Source organism: Mesoplodon densirostris, chromosome 18 (assembly GCF_025265405.1).
Source record: "Mesoplodon densirostris isolate mMesDen1 chromosome 18, mMesDen1 primary haplotype, whole genome shotgun sequence".
In the NCBI taxonomy this organism is placed as follows: domain Eukaryota; kingdom Metazoa; phylum Chordata; class Mammalia; order Artiodactyla; family Ziphiidae; genus Mesoplodon; species Mesoplodon densirostris.
The window spans coordinates 57,581,752-57,598,172 of NC_082678.1; the positions used below are offsets into that span (position 1 = coordinate 57,581,752).

At 39.0% G+C, this 16,421-nt stretch overlaps 1 protein-coding gene across 1 annotated transcript in view; it reads right to left on the reverse strand.

The window, feature by feature from the left end:
- Positions 1–5,328: 5,328 nt before the first annotated feature.
- Positions 5,329–16,421, reverse strand: part of APPBP2 (amyloid beta precursor protein binding protein 2) — a 66,691-nt gene continuing 55,598 nt past the window's right edge. The window contains exons 10-13 of the mRNA XM_060081353.1: positions 15,862–15,947; positions 14,012–14,202; positions 12,555–12,720; positions 5,329–10,328 (exon numbers count right to left, since the gene is read on the reverse strand). Of these exons, the coding sequence (XP_059937336.1) occupies positions 10,075–10,328; positions 12,555–12,720; positions 14,012–14,202; positions 15,862–15,947 (697 nt within the window). The 3' untranslated portion in view covers positions 5,329–10,074. The remainder of the gene's footprint in view (positions 10,329–12,554; positions 12,721–14,011; positions 14,203–15,861; positions 15,948–16,421) is intronic.

Consider the following 16,421-nt stretch of genomic DNA (forward strand, 5'->3'; position numbering starts at 1 on the left):
TTCACCACAGTCCCCACACTCCCTGTTGCCTTACACACTGGTCTTCTCTACTTCCTTTCTATCACCTTTTGATCCTTTTAGCCTTTAGTACTTGTTACCCTTAGGGTACGTACAAATGCAATGAAGCTGTGCATGAATGGGGGAGGAGTGAATTTGTGAGACTAAAGGTAAAGTTGACAGTTTTTGGTGACAGAAGTGGGAGATGAGACAGGAAGGGAAGAGGAGGAAGTGAAGGTGGTACATTGTTTCTGGCTAGAAAGGCCAGGTGGATGGAGGTCAACTCCAGGAGGAGAAGCCGGTCCAATTGTAGTCCAAGAACACAGAAGAATCAGGACTCTGCTAGAGGCAGCAACATACAGTGCCCAGTATGGGCTGGAGTGGATGGGACCAGTACAAATGTGTGTGACCCTTTTTCCTTTCCTCTCTGAATTTGTACTCAGGAGTGGATATCATCAAAGATTTTAAAGGTTAAAATGAGTATCAGTCTAGACTTGAAGACCAAGTACAGGGAAGCATAAACAGGGAAGGTGGCAGCCCCAGCTGCTGCTTTGCTCCTGGTGCCCACGGCCTCCCAGAAGCGAAATGAGAGGCTAAGGCAGGGGCCTGGGATCAGCCTTACTGGCTGTTCCTGACAGTCCTGACAGAGCAGGGAGGATTTTATATGGGAAAAGGAATCTGAAAAAGAATGGGTATATGCATATGTATAACTGAGTCACGTTGCTGTACACCTGAAACAAACACAACGTTGTAAATCAACTATATACTCCAATATAAAATAAGAATTAAGTTAAAAAAAAAAAGCGGGGAGGGTTTGTGAGAGAAGGGCAAGCAGGCTGGAGGGTAACCCTGACGACTGGGGGCTCTCCAATTTTCTCTCCTCTGAGAGGTTTCACTGACAAGTCCCAGGGAAAGGGCTGGCCGTCTGGGGAACGGATCAGAACAAGAAGGTGAACCCTGTGTGCGGGGCGGCACCGCCACCTAGAGGAACTATGGAGCGCTACAGCCTTCTTCTTCCCGTGGAAGAGATGGAGACCAGGAGGAAATGGGGGAGCTTCCTACCAGCCTTGAGGACAATCAGGAGGCCTGAAAGCAAAATGGGCAACAGGTGAGGCTTGGTTTCGGCGGCCTCTTAACTCCTTCCTCAAATTCAGTAGGATCTCAGAATTTTAAAAAGGCAGATCACATGACATAGCTCTGCTCAAAACCCTCCAACAGCACAGAGGCTTTTTAGGGCAGTGAAAATACCCTATATGATTCTAGACTAGTGGATACATGTCATTATACATTTGTCCAGACCCATAGAATGTGCAACACCAAGAGTGAACCCTAATGTAAACTATGGACGCTGGGTGATTATGTTGTAGCAATGCAGGTTCATCAGTTGTAATCAATCTACTCCCCTGATGGGGGATGTGGGTAATGGGAAAGGCTGTGCATGTGTGGGGATGGCAGTATACAGGAAATCTGGGTACCTCCTGCTCAATTTTTCTGTGAACCTAAAACTTCTCTGAAAATAATGTATTAAAACAAACAAACAGGGGCTTCCCTGGTGGTGCAGTGGTTGAGAGTCCGCCTGCCGATGCGGGGGACACGGGTTCGTGCCCCGGTCCGGGAGGATCCCACATGCCGCGGAGCGGCTGGGCCCGTGAGCCATGGCCGCTGAGCCTGCGCGTCCGGAGCCTGTGCTCCGCAACGGGAGAGGCCACGACAGTGAGAGGCTGGCGTACCGCAAAAAAAAAATAAAATAAAATAAAAACCAAGCAAAACCTTCCCAAAGCTTTCTCCCTCATGCAGGTTAAAAGCCAGTCTTTGCGACGGCCTACAAGGCCCTGGATGAACCATCCCCGTCCATTCTGTTGCCTCTCTCCCCTCATCCTTGCTTTCCTCATACCTGTCAAGCATACTCCTGCCTGAGGGCTTTTTCACTGGCTGTTTCCTCTGTCTGGAATGTTCCTTCCCAAGCAATTACAATAGTACCCAGCATGTAGCAGGCACTTAACACACATTTGATGAATGAATGATTTAATGAATAAAGGAAACAAAATAAACCTTTCGCCCAAACACCACCGGGTTCAGAGGGGATAAAAGAGGCCCAAGAGGAAAGGTTACTTCTCCAAGGTTGAGAAGGAAGTCAATGCCAGAAGGGGGACTAGAATTCAGACCTGATGACACATACCACACACCACGGACACGTCCCACCTGCTCTCAGCCAACACGCTCACTTCCCACAAAATGTCAGTAACACACAAGACCCAATGTACGACTTCTCCTAGGATCGGCTGTATTTTCTTAGTAACAATATCTCTAAGGTGGACTTGAGGACACCAGAAATAGGGGGTAGGGAGGTTATTTGGGGGTGGAGAGCCTTGGTGGAAACCCCAAACCACACCTTGACCTAAGCTGCCTGTGGATAGGCTCACCCTGAAGAACATGCCTCACTGATGGCTCCTCTCCTAGTGAATAATGGATACTTTCCCTAAAGTCTCAAACAGAGGAGTCTCCCGACTACAGATGTAATGATCGACTGCGACCTGACCCATGCCCACCCCAGGCTACCAGAGTCTCCTGGCCATCTCTTCTTCGTAATAACACTCTGGCAAATGCTATGACTCAGGAGAGATGGCAAAGTGCTTTGCATCCATTCTCCTCAGACCCTCATGTCAAACTTGTGAGGGAGATTCCACCCCATTACAGAGAAGAAAGGAGCGGCTTAGGGGCTACCACCGCTGAATTGAGAGATGGACTTTCCAGGTCTCCTGACTCCACGTCCAGTGCTCCTGGGTTTTGACTTTACAATTTTTTTCCTTTGTTCAGGCAGACATTTCCTATTTTTATATAGTTAAATTATCAGTCTTTTCTTTTATGGCTTCTTTATGACTTCGAAAGGTCTTCCTCACTCAAAGAACATTTAAAATTCTATCTTTCCTTCTTCTAGCACTAGGGTTTCAGTTTTTACACTTAAATCTTTGGTCTATCTGAAATTTATTTTGATTTAAGTTGTGTAATAGGGTTCCAATATATATATTTTAAGGTTTTTAATTTTTTTTGGCCATGCTGCGTGGCATGAAGGATCTTAGTTCCCCGACCAGAGTTTGAACCCCTGCCCGCTAGTGGAAGCATGGAGTCTTAACCACTGGACCACCAGGGAAGTCCCTGGAGTTATATATTTTTAAAGTCTTTATATTTTAAAGATAAACAGTAAAGTATTTGTAGACAAAACAATATGATTCTTGGATTTGATTTAAAATAATCCAGGACTTCCCTGTGGTGCAGTGGTTAAGAATCTGCCTGCGAATGCAGGGGACACGAGTTGGAGCCCTGGTCCAGGAAGATCCCACATGCCACGGAGCAACTAAGCCCATGCACCACAACTACTGAGCCTGCGCTCTAGAGCCCGCGAGCCACAGCTACTGAAGCCCGTGTGCCTAGAGTCCGTGCTCTGCAACAAGAGAAGCCACTGCAATGAGAAGCCCGCACACCGCAACGACCCAATGCAGCCATAAATAAATAAATTTATATATTAAAAAAACCCTCCTTTAAAAAAAAATAAGGTACTGTCTGGAAGTGATCACATTCTTTTCAAACTTTATATATCCTGTCTGGCTTAACTATTTTATACAGTTGTCCAGAAATTTTTAAAACTTGTGGGAACTCATAAAACTTACCATCTTAACTATTTTTAAGTGCACAGTACTGTTCATTCTATTCATTGTTGTGCAACTGATCTCCAGAACTCTCATCTTGCAAAACCGAAACTCTACTACACCCATTAAGCAGCCTCTCCCCATTTTCCGCCCCTCCAGCCTTGACAACCACTCTTCCACTTTCTGACTCCTCTAGATAGCTCATGTAAGTGGAACCATCCAGTAACTTACTCACTCTCCTCTCCCTTTTGTGACTGGCTTATATCAGTCAGCATAATGCCCTCAAAGTTCATCCATGTTGTAGCATGCATCAGAATTTCCTTCCTGTTTAAGGCTGAAGAATATTCCATTGTATGTATGTACCACATTTTTTGTGTGTGTGTGTGGTACGCGGGTCTCTCACTGTTGTGGCCTCTCCCGTCGCGGAGCACAGGCTCCGGACGCGCAGGCTCAGCGGCCATGGCTCACGGGCCCAGTCGCTCTGCGGCATGTGGGATCTTCCCGGACCGGGGCACGAACCCATGTCCCCCGCATCGGCAGGCGGACTCTCAACCACTGCGCCACCAGGGAAGCCCCTGTACCACATTTTTATCCATTTTTTATGCATTCATCCATTGACAGACATTCGGGTTACTTCCACCTTTTGGCTATTGCGAATAATGCTGCTATGAACGTGGGTGTACATATGATCATGACAATGGCTTTAACAAAGCTTTAAATAAAATGCTGCATAAGTACCAAGAAGTGGCAACTCAAGCTTTAAAGGAAAGCTTCCCTTGTCCTTTCAGCTTGATGAAGGAGATTTTATGCAAGAAATGGCATTCCATACAACAGAGGAAATAGCATGTTCAAAGTCATGGAGATGTAAAAGGAAAAAAATTTAAATTCAGTATCACCAGGGAATTCCCTGGTGGTCCAGTGGTTAGGACTCCATGCTTTCACTGTGGAGGGCTGGGTTCAATCCCTGGTCAGGGAACTAAGAACCCGCAAGCCACACAGTGCAGACAAAAAAAAAAAAAAAAAAAAAAATTCATTATCACCAAAGGTGGCAGGTGATGAAGTCAGGGCTGACTATTCCAAGTGCAGGTGGGGTTTTGTCTAAATGTTGATCAATTTTCTCTGTAATCTTTTAAGCTCTCGTTTCATTTCCTGTAACTGTTTTGAGTGCTTTAGAGTCATGCTGTTTCACGGTGGATTTTTTAAAAGACCTAATGTGACCCCGCCATTCATACGAGGAAATAAAACACGAAGAGGCTTGTACTGACATATCTCAAATTCCTACTGTTGAGAGGCAGGGCTTGAACCCTAACACACACCCAGGGTTTTCCCCATTGTCCCCAGAACTTCACCAGGTCTCATCCCCCATTCTCAGCCTTTTCGAGTTAGAAGACTAGGGAAAAGAGTGGTGTGATTAATTCTGTAAAGACCAGAAAGCCCCCTGCATTAATGCAGTGCTTATCGTTTCCAAAGTACTTTCACGAGCACCATCTCCAGATGCTGTTACCATGTGTCTTCTCTGCCACACAGCTTACTTTTGTTGAACAAGAACACTGTTGTTTTAGTTCCGACAGTTTCTCTCACACTGTTCTCTAATAAAAAGTCTGTGACGTCTCAGCAATCCCAAGTCCCAACCAAAAGTGAGCCCAACTAAATTGGAAACAGATACACTATGAATGCAGGAACACTATATTTATTAAGTCAATAATTCATTTTTAGCAATACAAGTACAGAATATATCACAATGCTGGTTACAAACATACTTAGTATGGTTTAATGGTTACAAATAATGGTGGGCACTACAAGTTTGTGATAAGGATGACATGAAAGGTCATTCTGACACAATGAAGAATTAATTGCCTTTAAAAAAATCTATCAATGACCTTAAGATATTTCTATAGAAATTACTGTGGCACTATTAGTGGGGATTTTCATGTAAAGAATTGATAGTGATTTGCTTTTAATTGTTTCATTAAGAGATTTTTGAATCTATTAAACTAAAATCCCCTGTTGCTTAGTAAAGTATAAAAATAGTACTGACCTGGTAATAGTTAATAAAACATAGCATTCATTCACATCATCAAAGTGGAACTAAATTGAAAAGTTTTAGTTACCATGGCAACATATCTTCCCATAAAAGAAATCTACAGAAAGGAGTAATGTTACACAAATGGTACCTGCAAAGTTATTTAGTGATCCAACACCTGTGCACCACAAACCAAGTTTTCTAGATACTTATATATAGCATATATTTTTAATCTTAAATTGTACTTTTGAAAAAAACATGTGCACTTCAAAAAACTCACTAAGGCCACTCATGCTATAGATGCCTAGGACTGTAATTAAAGAATAGCATTATTTTAAAAAATGCCAAAGCACACTCCTTCAGATCACCAACAGGGTAAAAACCAGTTTTCTGCCTAAAACATTCCTGAGATTTGTGGACAATACAACTACTAGTGTTCAAGCTGGAGATTAATTCAAATGTCAGATACAAAAAGGAATTTTCTAGCAAGAACTGAGGTCCTCCAAAGCCAAGAGGTGAAATATACATGTTAATTCTTAAAGCAAAAATAAAACTCTTAAAGACGTTTTTACTTATAAGTAAGTATTTTTCCAGTAGTAACTTTGCCATCCAGAAAAAGGACAGTTTGGAAGCAGCAAGGCTACAAATTCAGGGGAAAAAAAACAACAAAACTGAGTAGCAGTTAATACAGGTCTCCTCCGCTTTCTGAAAATTCACTTTATGCTACTTTGCTTTTATGAAAGACCTACATGAGCACCTGTTTTCGCTAACCGAAAAAAATCCAAAAGGATCTTCACTCTTATGAAAAAAGGTGAAAAGCAAAAATAGCTTTCGGCGCTTGTTTTGCAGACAGCTGTTATAGAGGCTGTAGCACCCTGAGCAGGAGTGGCACCGCCAAGCTCCTCCCCCAGAACTCCGCTCAGCATCTCAGCTTCAAGCCACAACTGTGCGAGTTTCTGTGCTTTATCTCAATTTATTTTGTGCATCCATTAGCAAGACATGTCCTAAGGTAACTGCCTCTCTGCTGTTCACCTGTTTTGGCTTAAAGAGGTTTCATGGGAACGCTCTACTTTTGGATAGCGGTGAAAGCCTCTACCTGCTACTCAGCAAACCATTCTTTCAATCTGTAAAGTATGGCCAAAAGCTTCAATCACGTTCTAGGCATGTGTTTACTGTTCAGCATTCTGTCTGCACTAGAAGGCGCAGCCAAATGGCACTCTCATTATTTATGATTGCAGCCGCTGGACCTAGTTTTCACAATATTATGAACCCTTCTCTAACAGGCTAAGAACAAAGGTCTTTGTCAAATCTTTCATTTTCACAAGTGAAAGCACACCTGTGTGGGGATTACCCCAAAGCAATAATGAGTTCATTTTTTTTTGCTGAAAAGAGACAAATTTTGATGATAATAAGGGTCCTAATGCTTCGGGCAAAGTCAGCTTTGGGGACCCATAAAAATTATGGTCTAAAAAACCCAACTGGCTCTCCTAAACTGAACATAGAAGTGACCGACCACCCGTGTGGCTCATGAATGTTACAGGGCTCCCTGATGCACCCAACTTGAGTAGCACCAAACTTTAGGAAAAAGACTGGGTAAGAGAGAAAAAATGAAAGCCAGGAAAGGATGAGACCAAAGGCCCCTTATTTAATATTACTTTGCTGAACTTCCAGAAAAATCTTTTAAGTTGGTCTAGGATTTCTTACACACAACTCCACCATATATAAAAAGTTTGTTCAAGCAATTGGCTATTGTGAGGTAATTTTATTCTTTTCTTTGAGATTTTTTTCTAACCCCAAAAATCATGATGATATTTACCTCCCTAACTTATCCTAAACATCCCTACTGAAAGGATAAATCCCACACTTAAAAATTATTAGGGTATCATTCTTCATTAAAACCAGAAATAATAGCACATTAAGTTACATCACTAACAGAAACTGGCAATCTCTCTTCTCAACCTAGAGTGTCTGCATTAAGTCAAAGTATATGGATTTACAGAAAACTACATTAAAGCAGTGGCAGTAAGGGGGAACTACCAATAATGACTTTTTTTAAAAGAAAAACTGGCTGCCGTTTAATATTATCACCCGGTGATCCTAGGCTTCTAAATATCATGTTGCTTTATCACTGAGTGTGAGCTAAGTTGAGTTCAAACTGAATTAGAGAAGATGAGGCCTTAAGTCATTTGCTTGATTTTATCCTAGGAAATGTTATATGTGCACAAAACCAAAAATATAGATTTTAAAAAAAAAACTTCATATGAAAACATAAGTTTCAAAATATTTATTGAAAAACAATTTACCATGACATTCCTATACCACAAACATACCACAGGACTCTAAATAACCAACAAAAGTATACAAAGCCTATCCTTAAAGTATCTTTGGAGGTATTAAATATATAGGCCCATGAGGATAGAGCTGAGTAACTTAAAAATGTTAGTCCTTGGTCACACAGACTATTTGGTAATTAATAAAGAGGTGCCTCTTGGCATTAGATTGTAATAAACTGGAAGGGGAGGTGCAGGTGTGCCAATGTACTCTTTTCAAAATTAAAAATAATTCAATTTGAGGATTAAACCCAGGTTTCAAAATCACATAGCTATAATCTTAGGGTCTGGGCTTGCTTCATTTCTTTAGGTACCTCCCCTAGTCAGCGCCCACTTCGGGACTTAAAAACACTGGCTCATAACTAACAAGATGGCAAATAACAGTTTTAAACAAGGTTGTATTTAGGAAGTCCAAAAAAGTGTTTAAAATCACATTTATCTGAAATCTCCAATTACTTTTTCTGTAGTCAATGTGGTGGACAGTTTAGATTTTTTCCCCCTCCCACCCCAACGTGCCTGTTAAAAGAAAACCAAAATTCAGCACACATCCACTCACCCACAGACCACTCCCAGCATTAGCCAGGAGCAACATCTCTAACAGCCAAGTCATGAACCCCTGAAAATAGGGGGGAAAACCCTGATTCTTAACTATAGAGGCACCAAACAGGCCACTATGATAAGAACTGAGGTAACAGCAAAAGACCTGTTTTGTGTCTTGGATTTTGCTACATGTCACAACGTCTCCAATGTGAATATTACCTCAACATTAAATAACCTGACTGGCTTTAAAAAAAAATCAAAACCCAATAAACAGAAAGACAAGTTAGTGAACTAGATATATCATTAGGGGAATCTTTCCACTTGATTCTTGAATTTCAAATAAAATGACCTAGTTGCAGTATTATTTACCATAAACATGAAGGATTTCTAAGAAGACTTGCTGTTTCTCATAATTCCTTTTTCCATTAATCCCCATAGACCACACAGTAACTGATAATTCCCATCTGGACATGAGCTATTTCATGACTCTTAGCCAATATACTTGCTAACTGTGTTGCTTATTAGGGTAACATTTAAAATGAGGGAGATGGCTGCAGCAGGTATTTATAGACTTGCTTATGGCATTGCCATCTGTGTACCTTCACTAAAATATGCCACTGAAATTGCCAAATTTCCCTAGTTCGGTGTCTATTACATGAATATAATTTTTGCATGATCACTTTTCATTATACATCTAAATGAAATCATTCTACTGATAAAAGTATAGGCAGGGGCTAAAATAATAATCTAAAGCTTCTGGTCCAAATAACCCCTTTCTACATTAGGCTGGTCCTTTTCAGATCCTCCTGGTCCTGTTAGCAAACGCTATCAGAGCATCTTGCATTTTTGTACCCCCAAAAAACACAACAAAACCAAAACAACCAAAGAGTTAAAACTGCTGGTTTATCAGCTTTCCTGTTACTTACAGATCAACACTGGTCCAGTTCAGATGAATCTGACAGTCCTTCCCTTGTAATAGAGCTCTGGAGTGGTTGTATCCACTTCTCTGGGTAAGGTAGCCAAACCTAAGTCTGGATGTCCCTCTTCTATTAGTACTTGTGTTAACTTTTCTATACTGCATATAAAGATTTTCCCCATAAAATTTCTTTACAGTACAGTATTGAATACCTCCTCAAGGAAGAATTATATGTTAAAAAGTTGTTAAAATCATCCTTACATAATAAGAATGCAACTCTTTTAAACTCTTAAATAGTTTTATTTAGGGATTCTTTTTTTCTTTCAGGCTTTCTGCAAAATGAATTATTTTTTAAAAAGAAAAAAAAATTCCTGTTGTTTGTTCTACTAGGTTGAAAATATGGGCCAGATTACTTATACATGCGGTACATGCTGAATATAACTGAATATATGCTTATTCCTACGGACACTCTGCAAGATAGGGATCACCCAAATAGGGTCAATGGACTGGACCAGTGTTTCAATGCAAATTCCAGCCCCGAAAAAACAACATGGTTTTGATTTCACAGTATGAATTCCCTGGAATCTGGGAAAAGGTAAATTAGTTAACTGAGGTCCTCCCTCAGCAGCTCGGTCCCTCAACATTTTGAGAAATCAGGAAGGACTGCACCACTTCTTCAGTGGACTGGGGGCTGGTGTTGACATCTTCAAGAGCATCGGTCACTGAATACTGCCGATCTCGCAGCCGGTTCCAGTTAGACAGAACATTGTGATATTCAAACACTTTCTCGTAATTTCCAACGGAGTTGTAAAGTTTAATGAGACCTCGGTAATCATATTCTAGTCCACTGTAGCCTTCACCAAAAAGTTTCTTCCCTGAAAGTAAACAGAAAAAGAAAGAAAACTCAAATAAATAATGAAATAACAAGTAGTTTCCACAACACAAGCTCAGTTCTTTAAAATAAGGTGGCTTCGTTTTATTCCCTTAAAAAGAATAGATTCAATTCTTTTATCAGCATTCACCAACATAGTGCTACCCATAATCTACCTCTAAGACTTAAAAGAGATCTAAAGAATTGCAGCACCTTCAACAGCAGAAAAATACGTATGTACAAGGCTATTTAGTACAGCATTGTTTTTAAGTGCAGAATATTAGAAACAAATGAAGATTTGTTTCAATCAACTATGGAACATCCACTCAACTATGGAACATCCATTCAAGGCATACTATGCAGCTATAAACAGAGGAGGGAGCTCCCAGCTCTTTATGAACTGACATGGAGTCATTTATAGGGTATACTGTTAAGTTTAAAAAAAAAAGCAAAGTACAAAATAAGTACCAAGAGTTTGCCACCTTCTATGTATAAAAGGGAAAATAAAATATTTATGTATCTGAACATTTGTGCAAAAAGATACACAGAAAATATGGGACTTCCAGGATTGAGCAAGGATAATGAGCAATCTCACATACATGGATATATGATTTATTGGCAAAGGTAGCACAGCAGAGGGGAAAGGACAGTCTTTTGAAAAAATGGTCCTGGTCAACTGTATATCCATACGGAGGAAAAAAAAGGCGGGGGATGGGGGATTTGTTTGCTACCTTACACCATAAACAAAAATCAATTTCAGGACTGTGGCTCTAAATGTGAATGGTAAATAAAGTTTCCAGAAGATAATCTTCCAAAAGAGTATCTCCATGACTTTGGGGTAGGAAAAGATTTCCTAAACAGAATATTAAAAGTGTTAACCATAAAAGAAAAGAGCAATATTGGATTACATTAAAATCTAAGAACTTCTGTTCTTTGAAAGGCACCATTAAGAAATAAGGAGTAGAGACTTTCCTGGTGGCGCAGTGGGTTAAGACTCCATGCTCCCAATGCAGGGGGCCCGGGTTTGATCCCTGGTTAGGGAACTATATCCCACACGCATGCTGCAACCAAGAGTTTGCACACGGACTTCCCTGGTGGTGCAGTGGTTAAGAATCCGCCTGCCAATGCAGGGGACACGGGTTCAAGCCCTGGTCCGGGAAGATCCCACATGCCGTGGAGCAACTTAGCCCATGCACAACTACTGAGCCTGCGCTCTAGAGTCCGTGAGCCACAACTACTGAAGCCCATGTGCCTACAGCCCATGCTCTGCAACAAGAGAAGCCACATCGATGAGAAGCCCGTGCACCGCAATGAAGAGTAGCCCCCACTCGCTGCAACTAGAGAAAGCTTGTGCACAGCAACAAAGACCCAACACAGCCAAAAATAAATAAATAAATAAAAATTTTAAAAAATTTAAAGAAGACAGAGTTCGCACACCACAACTAAGGAGCCCGCCTGCTGCAACTAAGACCCGGTACAACCAATCAAAAAAGAAAGAAAGGGAGGGAGGGAGGGAGGAAGGAAGGAAGAAGCAGTAGAGTGAGAGTTATCTGCAACACACTTAACCAACAGATACATCCAAAGTATACAAAGAACGTCTATAAACCAATAAGAAAATGACAGACAAGTCAATATAAAAATGGGGAAGAGTTTTAATAGGCACAACATTCAGATGATGACCACAGTATCTTATTTTGTAATAGGGCTGAACTGAAAACATTCAAATGTTCCAAATATCCATTAACAGTAGAATGGATTAAATAATGATATACTAATCCTATACAATATTACACGGCACTGGAAATTAACAAGCAACAGTGATATGAACAACACAGATGTATCTCACAATTGATGTTCACCAAAAGAAACCAGGCATATAAAAATATACATTGTATGATTTCATTTATATCAAGTTAAGAAACAGGTAAACTGGGTCTATGTTAAAATCAGAAGAAGGGAGAGGATGGGCTGGGGGTAGTATTTACACAAATATTTAAAAATAACTACTTTTGCCTTTACTTGACACTCTACTGTCATATTTCTTACTAGTGGCTTCAACATCAATAAATAATCTTTAGCAAAATGTTTCAGATGATTTTTGAGTGGTTCCTGGATATCCTTAGCAGCTCTAAACTCACTTAAGTCTTAATAATAACACTTCCCTTTACAACATATGACATGTTGATCTCTACTCTAATCAATTGACTAAGAAAATTTTAAAGTAACATACCAATTGCTATGGATCGCAAATAAAGTTTCTCAGCATTTTCATACTGATTCATGTCATAATTATATAAAGAAGCCAGATGTCCCACTGAAAGGGCTACTTCATAATCTTCTTGACCAAGAAGTTGCTCTTTAATCTGAATTGCTTTGATGTGCATTTCTTCTGCTTCCTGAAAAATAATTAAGGTGTATTAACCATTAGATTATACTTTTTCTTATGTCAACAATTCTTACCCCATGAGTTAAGATTCTTCTAAATGCCAAAGACATCTTATGGATGGCATAAGGTAGTCTGATCAGAGAACACGCTATATTCTTCCAAAAGTTGCCTACAGGAAGCCTTACTGGTTTGGGGAAGCTATGCACATAAGCTGATGAGAGTAATAGTGTCCTATACCAAAATGACAAAAGAAAACCTGTCCTTGTAATAAAAAATTGTTAGAAGAAATTAACATCAAAATATTCTAAAATGAAAATTTCTTCTTTCAGTTAATACACTCCAAAATTTAATTGAACCTTGTTAAGAAACTCTACACTATGTTATTTTACATAGAAGTACACTTTATTTTATTTTTTGGAGTTTTGACAATTTTTATTCCAACAAACCAAACTCAGGTTAATTGAGGAATGTGTAAACTGATTTTTAGATAAAAATGAATGTCTTAAGCAGTAACTCTCATCCCTTCCTTATTGTGACCCTGTAATGAACAATAATAAGAATCTGTAACCCAAAATTCTAAAAGGGAACTAAATTCAGTAAACTTTTATCGCTATAATTAATAACACTTGCAATATCTTATATTTCTTGCATACCTACTATGTGGCAGGCATTCTGCTAAGTGCTGTACTTAAACTACTAGCTAAGAGCTATGTTTTAAGTCTAACTATAATAACTGTTTTAGTCTTTATGGTTTGATATATTTATTTTTCTAGGGTCTGTATTTTTGAATTTTATTTATATTTTGACTGTCTTTTTAAAAAATTTTATTTATTTTTATTTGTTTATGATTTTTGGCTGCAGTGGGTCTTCGTTGCTGCGCGCAGGCTTTCTCTAGTTGAGGCAAGCGGGGGCTACTCTTCGTTGCAGTGCGCGGGCTTCTCATTGCAGTGGCCACTCCTGTTGCGGAGCACGGGCTCTAGGCACGCAGGCTTCAGTAGTTGTGGCTCACAGGCTTAGTTGCTCCGCGGCATGTGGGATCTTCCCAGACCAGGGCTCGAACCCGTGTCCCCTGCATTGGCAGGTGGATTCTTAACCACTGCACCACCAGGGAAGCCCCTGTCATTTTATACTAGCCATTTTCTCAATTCTTATGTGAAATAATGTAGGAGTATAATAAATGTATACCTCATTATTTAAGATGACTAAAGAAGCATTATTTAAGATTTATTTATTATTTAAGATTATACTTTATTACCTAAGATTATTTAGAGAGAAAAAATATAGTAAAACATGCTTCTAACCTTAAATTTTCTCATTGACTGATAAAGTCTTCCAAGGTTTCCATAGTGTTTTGCAGTCTGTACATTAAATTCCCCAAAAGCTTTTTTAGCTAGCTGGAGTGAAGACAGGTGCAAATCATGAGCTTCTTGAAGCAACCTCTGTTCAGTTTCTTTATTATGACAGTCAATTGCAATCTCCTCTAAAATAAGTGCTGAATAAGAAGGCAATAAAATTAGTGCATTTCCAAACCATGTATCAAAGCTAATCAGAACATAAAATTTAAAACTAAATTTTACAAATGTTAGTTGTATATACTTATATATGCTTATGGTTTAGAACCATAAACCATATCCCATACCACAGAACTGGTAAAGATGAAAGTGTTCCATTTTAATGAAAAAATACACTTTTGGGGTCATTCTATTTTGCACAGTATAATGAATTTCAAATTTAAGAAAAGCAATGGTATACAACAAATTATTTTGCAGAATTACTCTCTATTTTACCAGACCTGTTATGCTTTGCTGATGTGAATTTGTTGTTTAAGCAAATACAAGGAAGACAAGAATAAAGAGGCATATTTTTTAAAGTTGTGAAAAAGTTGTCAAGGAGTACCTAAGCACTGTTGAAAATTTTGAAACCACACTTTGTAAGTTATATAACCTTTAACCAAATACAACTAAAAGAACTGGTTTCCTCCTAACTCACTTGACCAATCAAACCAGTCAAGAAGATAATTTAACTTCAAAGTCCCATTCAAGACCCTCAAATTCCATTTAAAGTCTTAAAAACACATATTCTTTTACCAGGCAATTTTATTTCTAGGAAAATTGTCCATGTACACAAAAGTAAAAAGAGATTTAGTTCACTGTAGCATTTTTAAAGAACAAAAGGTTAAAAAACAATTTAAAGGTCCAATAAGACAGGTGAGGTTAAGAACATTAGAAAACAAGATATATACCTACATGTACTGAAATGGGAAAATGTTGATAATATATTAATTGAACAAAGCAGATTATAGAACTAAAAAAAATTATTCACTCATTTCAGCATTTGAAGAAAGAAAAGTCTAAAAAAATATTTACCAAAATGTTGATTCTGGATCAATGAGATTTCAGGTAACTTAATTTTTTCTCTTTTCTAACTTTTAATTTTTGACATTAATCATGTATTACTTGCATGACTTTAAAAATGCAAACCTAGAGGGGAGGTAAAACCCAGTTCCAGAATTAAGGTAAAAGTTATCCAACATGCATGGAATTACCACATGGGTGACCCAATCATGTTGGCAAAATGAAAGCCTTGGTAGTGATTTGCAGAAGAGTTAAGAAGAAAAGAAGAAAGTGGTATGTGGTAAGAGCCTTAAGGGTAACCTGATATGAAACTGAGTTTCAGAAGCTTGCATGATAAAACTGAAGGTATGAGAAAAACCCATCTTAAGTTTCCTACCCTTGTCACTGCACAGTAATGATTTGTGATTCTTCCATCCTCTCCTCAAAAGAAAGGACTGAATGAATGCATGAATGAATGAGTGAAAGGAAAGAGAGGAAGGAAGGTAGGAAAAGGTAAAGAAAGAGGCAAAAGAAATGTATTCTGGCCTATCAACAATGTTATATGAGAGACGTGAACAACCTTTCATTATGAACCACCGTAAATTCTTAAGAGTTGTAGGCAAATACTTAAAATCAGTGAATTGGCTATTTTAGTAATATGCAGTCTAATCCTGAGGAAATAAACAAATACCCCTATTTTATACCATATACCATCGATTTTAAAGTATCAGAGTAGACATCTATTATAATTGACAGCGAAAGAAATCTTAAAAAAAAAAAATATATATATATATAGGAGACTAGATTACAAAGGGTACCTTTCACCCTCTTTGAAGAAGCCAAAAGAAGATGATCTTCAGGTAGGATGTGGGTAATGATACCAATAGCTCTTTCTGCATGAAATCTGCAATACAGATAGATATACTCTGGCATTTCTTTTAAGTTACAAATAATTTAAGCATTTAAAAAAATCACTATTTATAATACTGAGAGAATTTCTAAAACTATCTGTGGAAAAGGACCAGTTTTTTGTTTGTTTTAAAGTTCCAATCTTTTGTAGACTGAACTTTTAAACATCTAGTGGATTCCCATCTCCCTCAGAATCAACTGTGAAGTTGCTATCACAGCCTATAAGGCTCAATATAATATGATCTTTCACTGGGCTACCTGTCTGACCTCATCTCCTACCATTCTCAGAAACAATCCCCTCTTTTCCTTCCAGGCACACAGGAACTGCAGTTTTCTGAACACGTAAAGCACGTGCTCACCTATGACTCTTGCATTCACTTTACTGTCTCCCTGTAATGGCTGTCCCCTGAATATCCACATGGCTTACCCTCACTGAAGTTTTTCCAGACCAGCCTATACAAAAGACCCT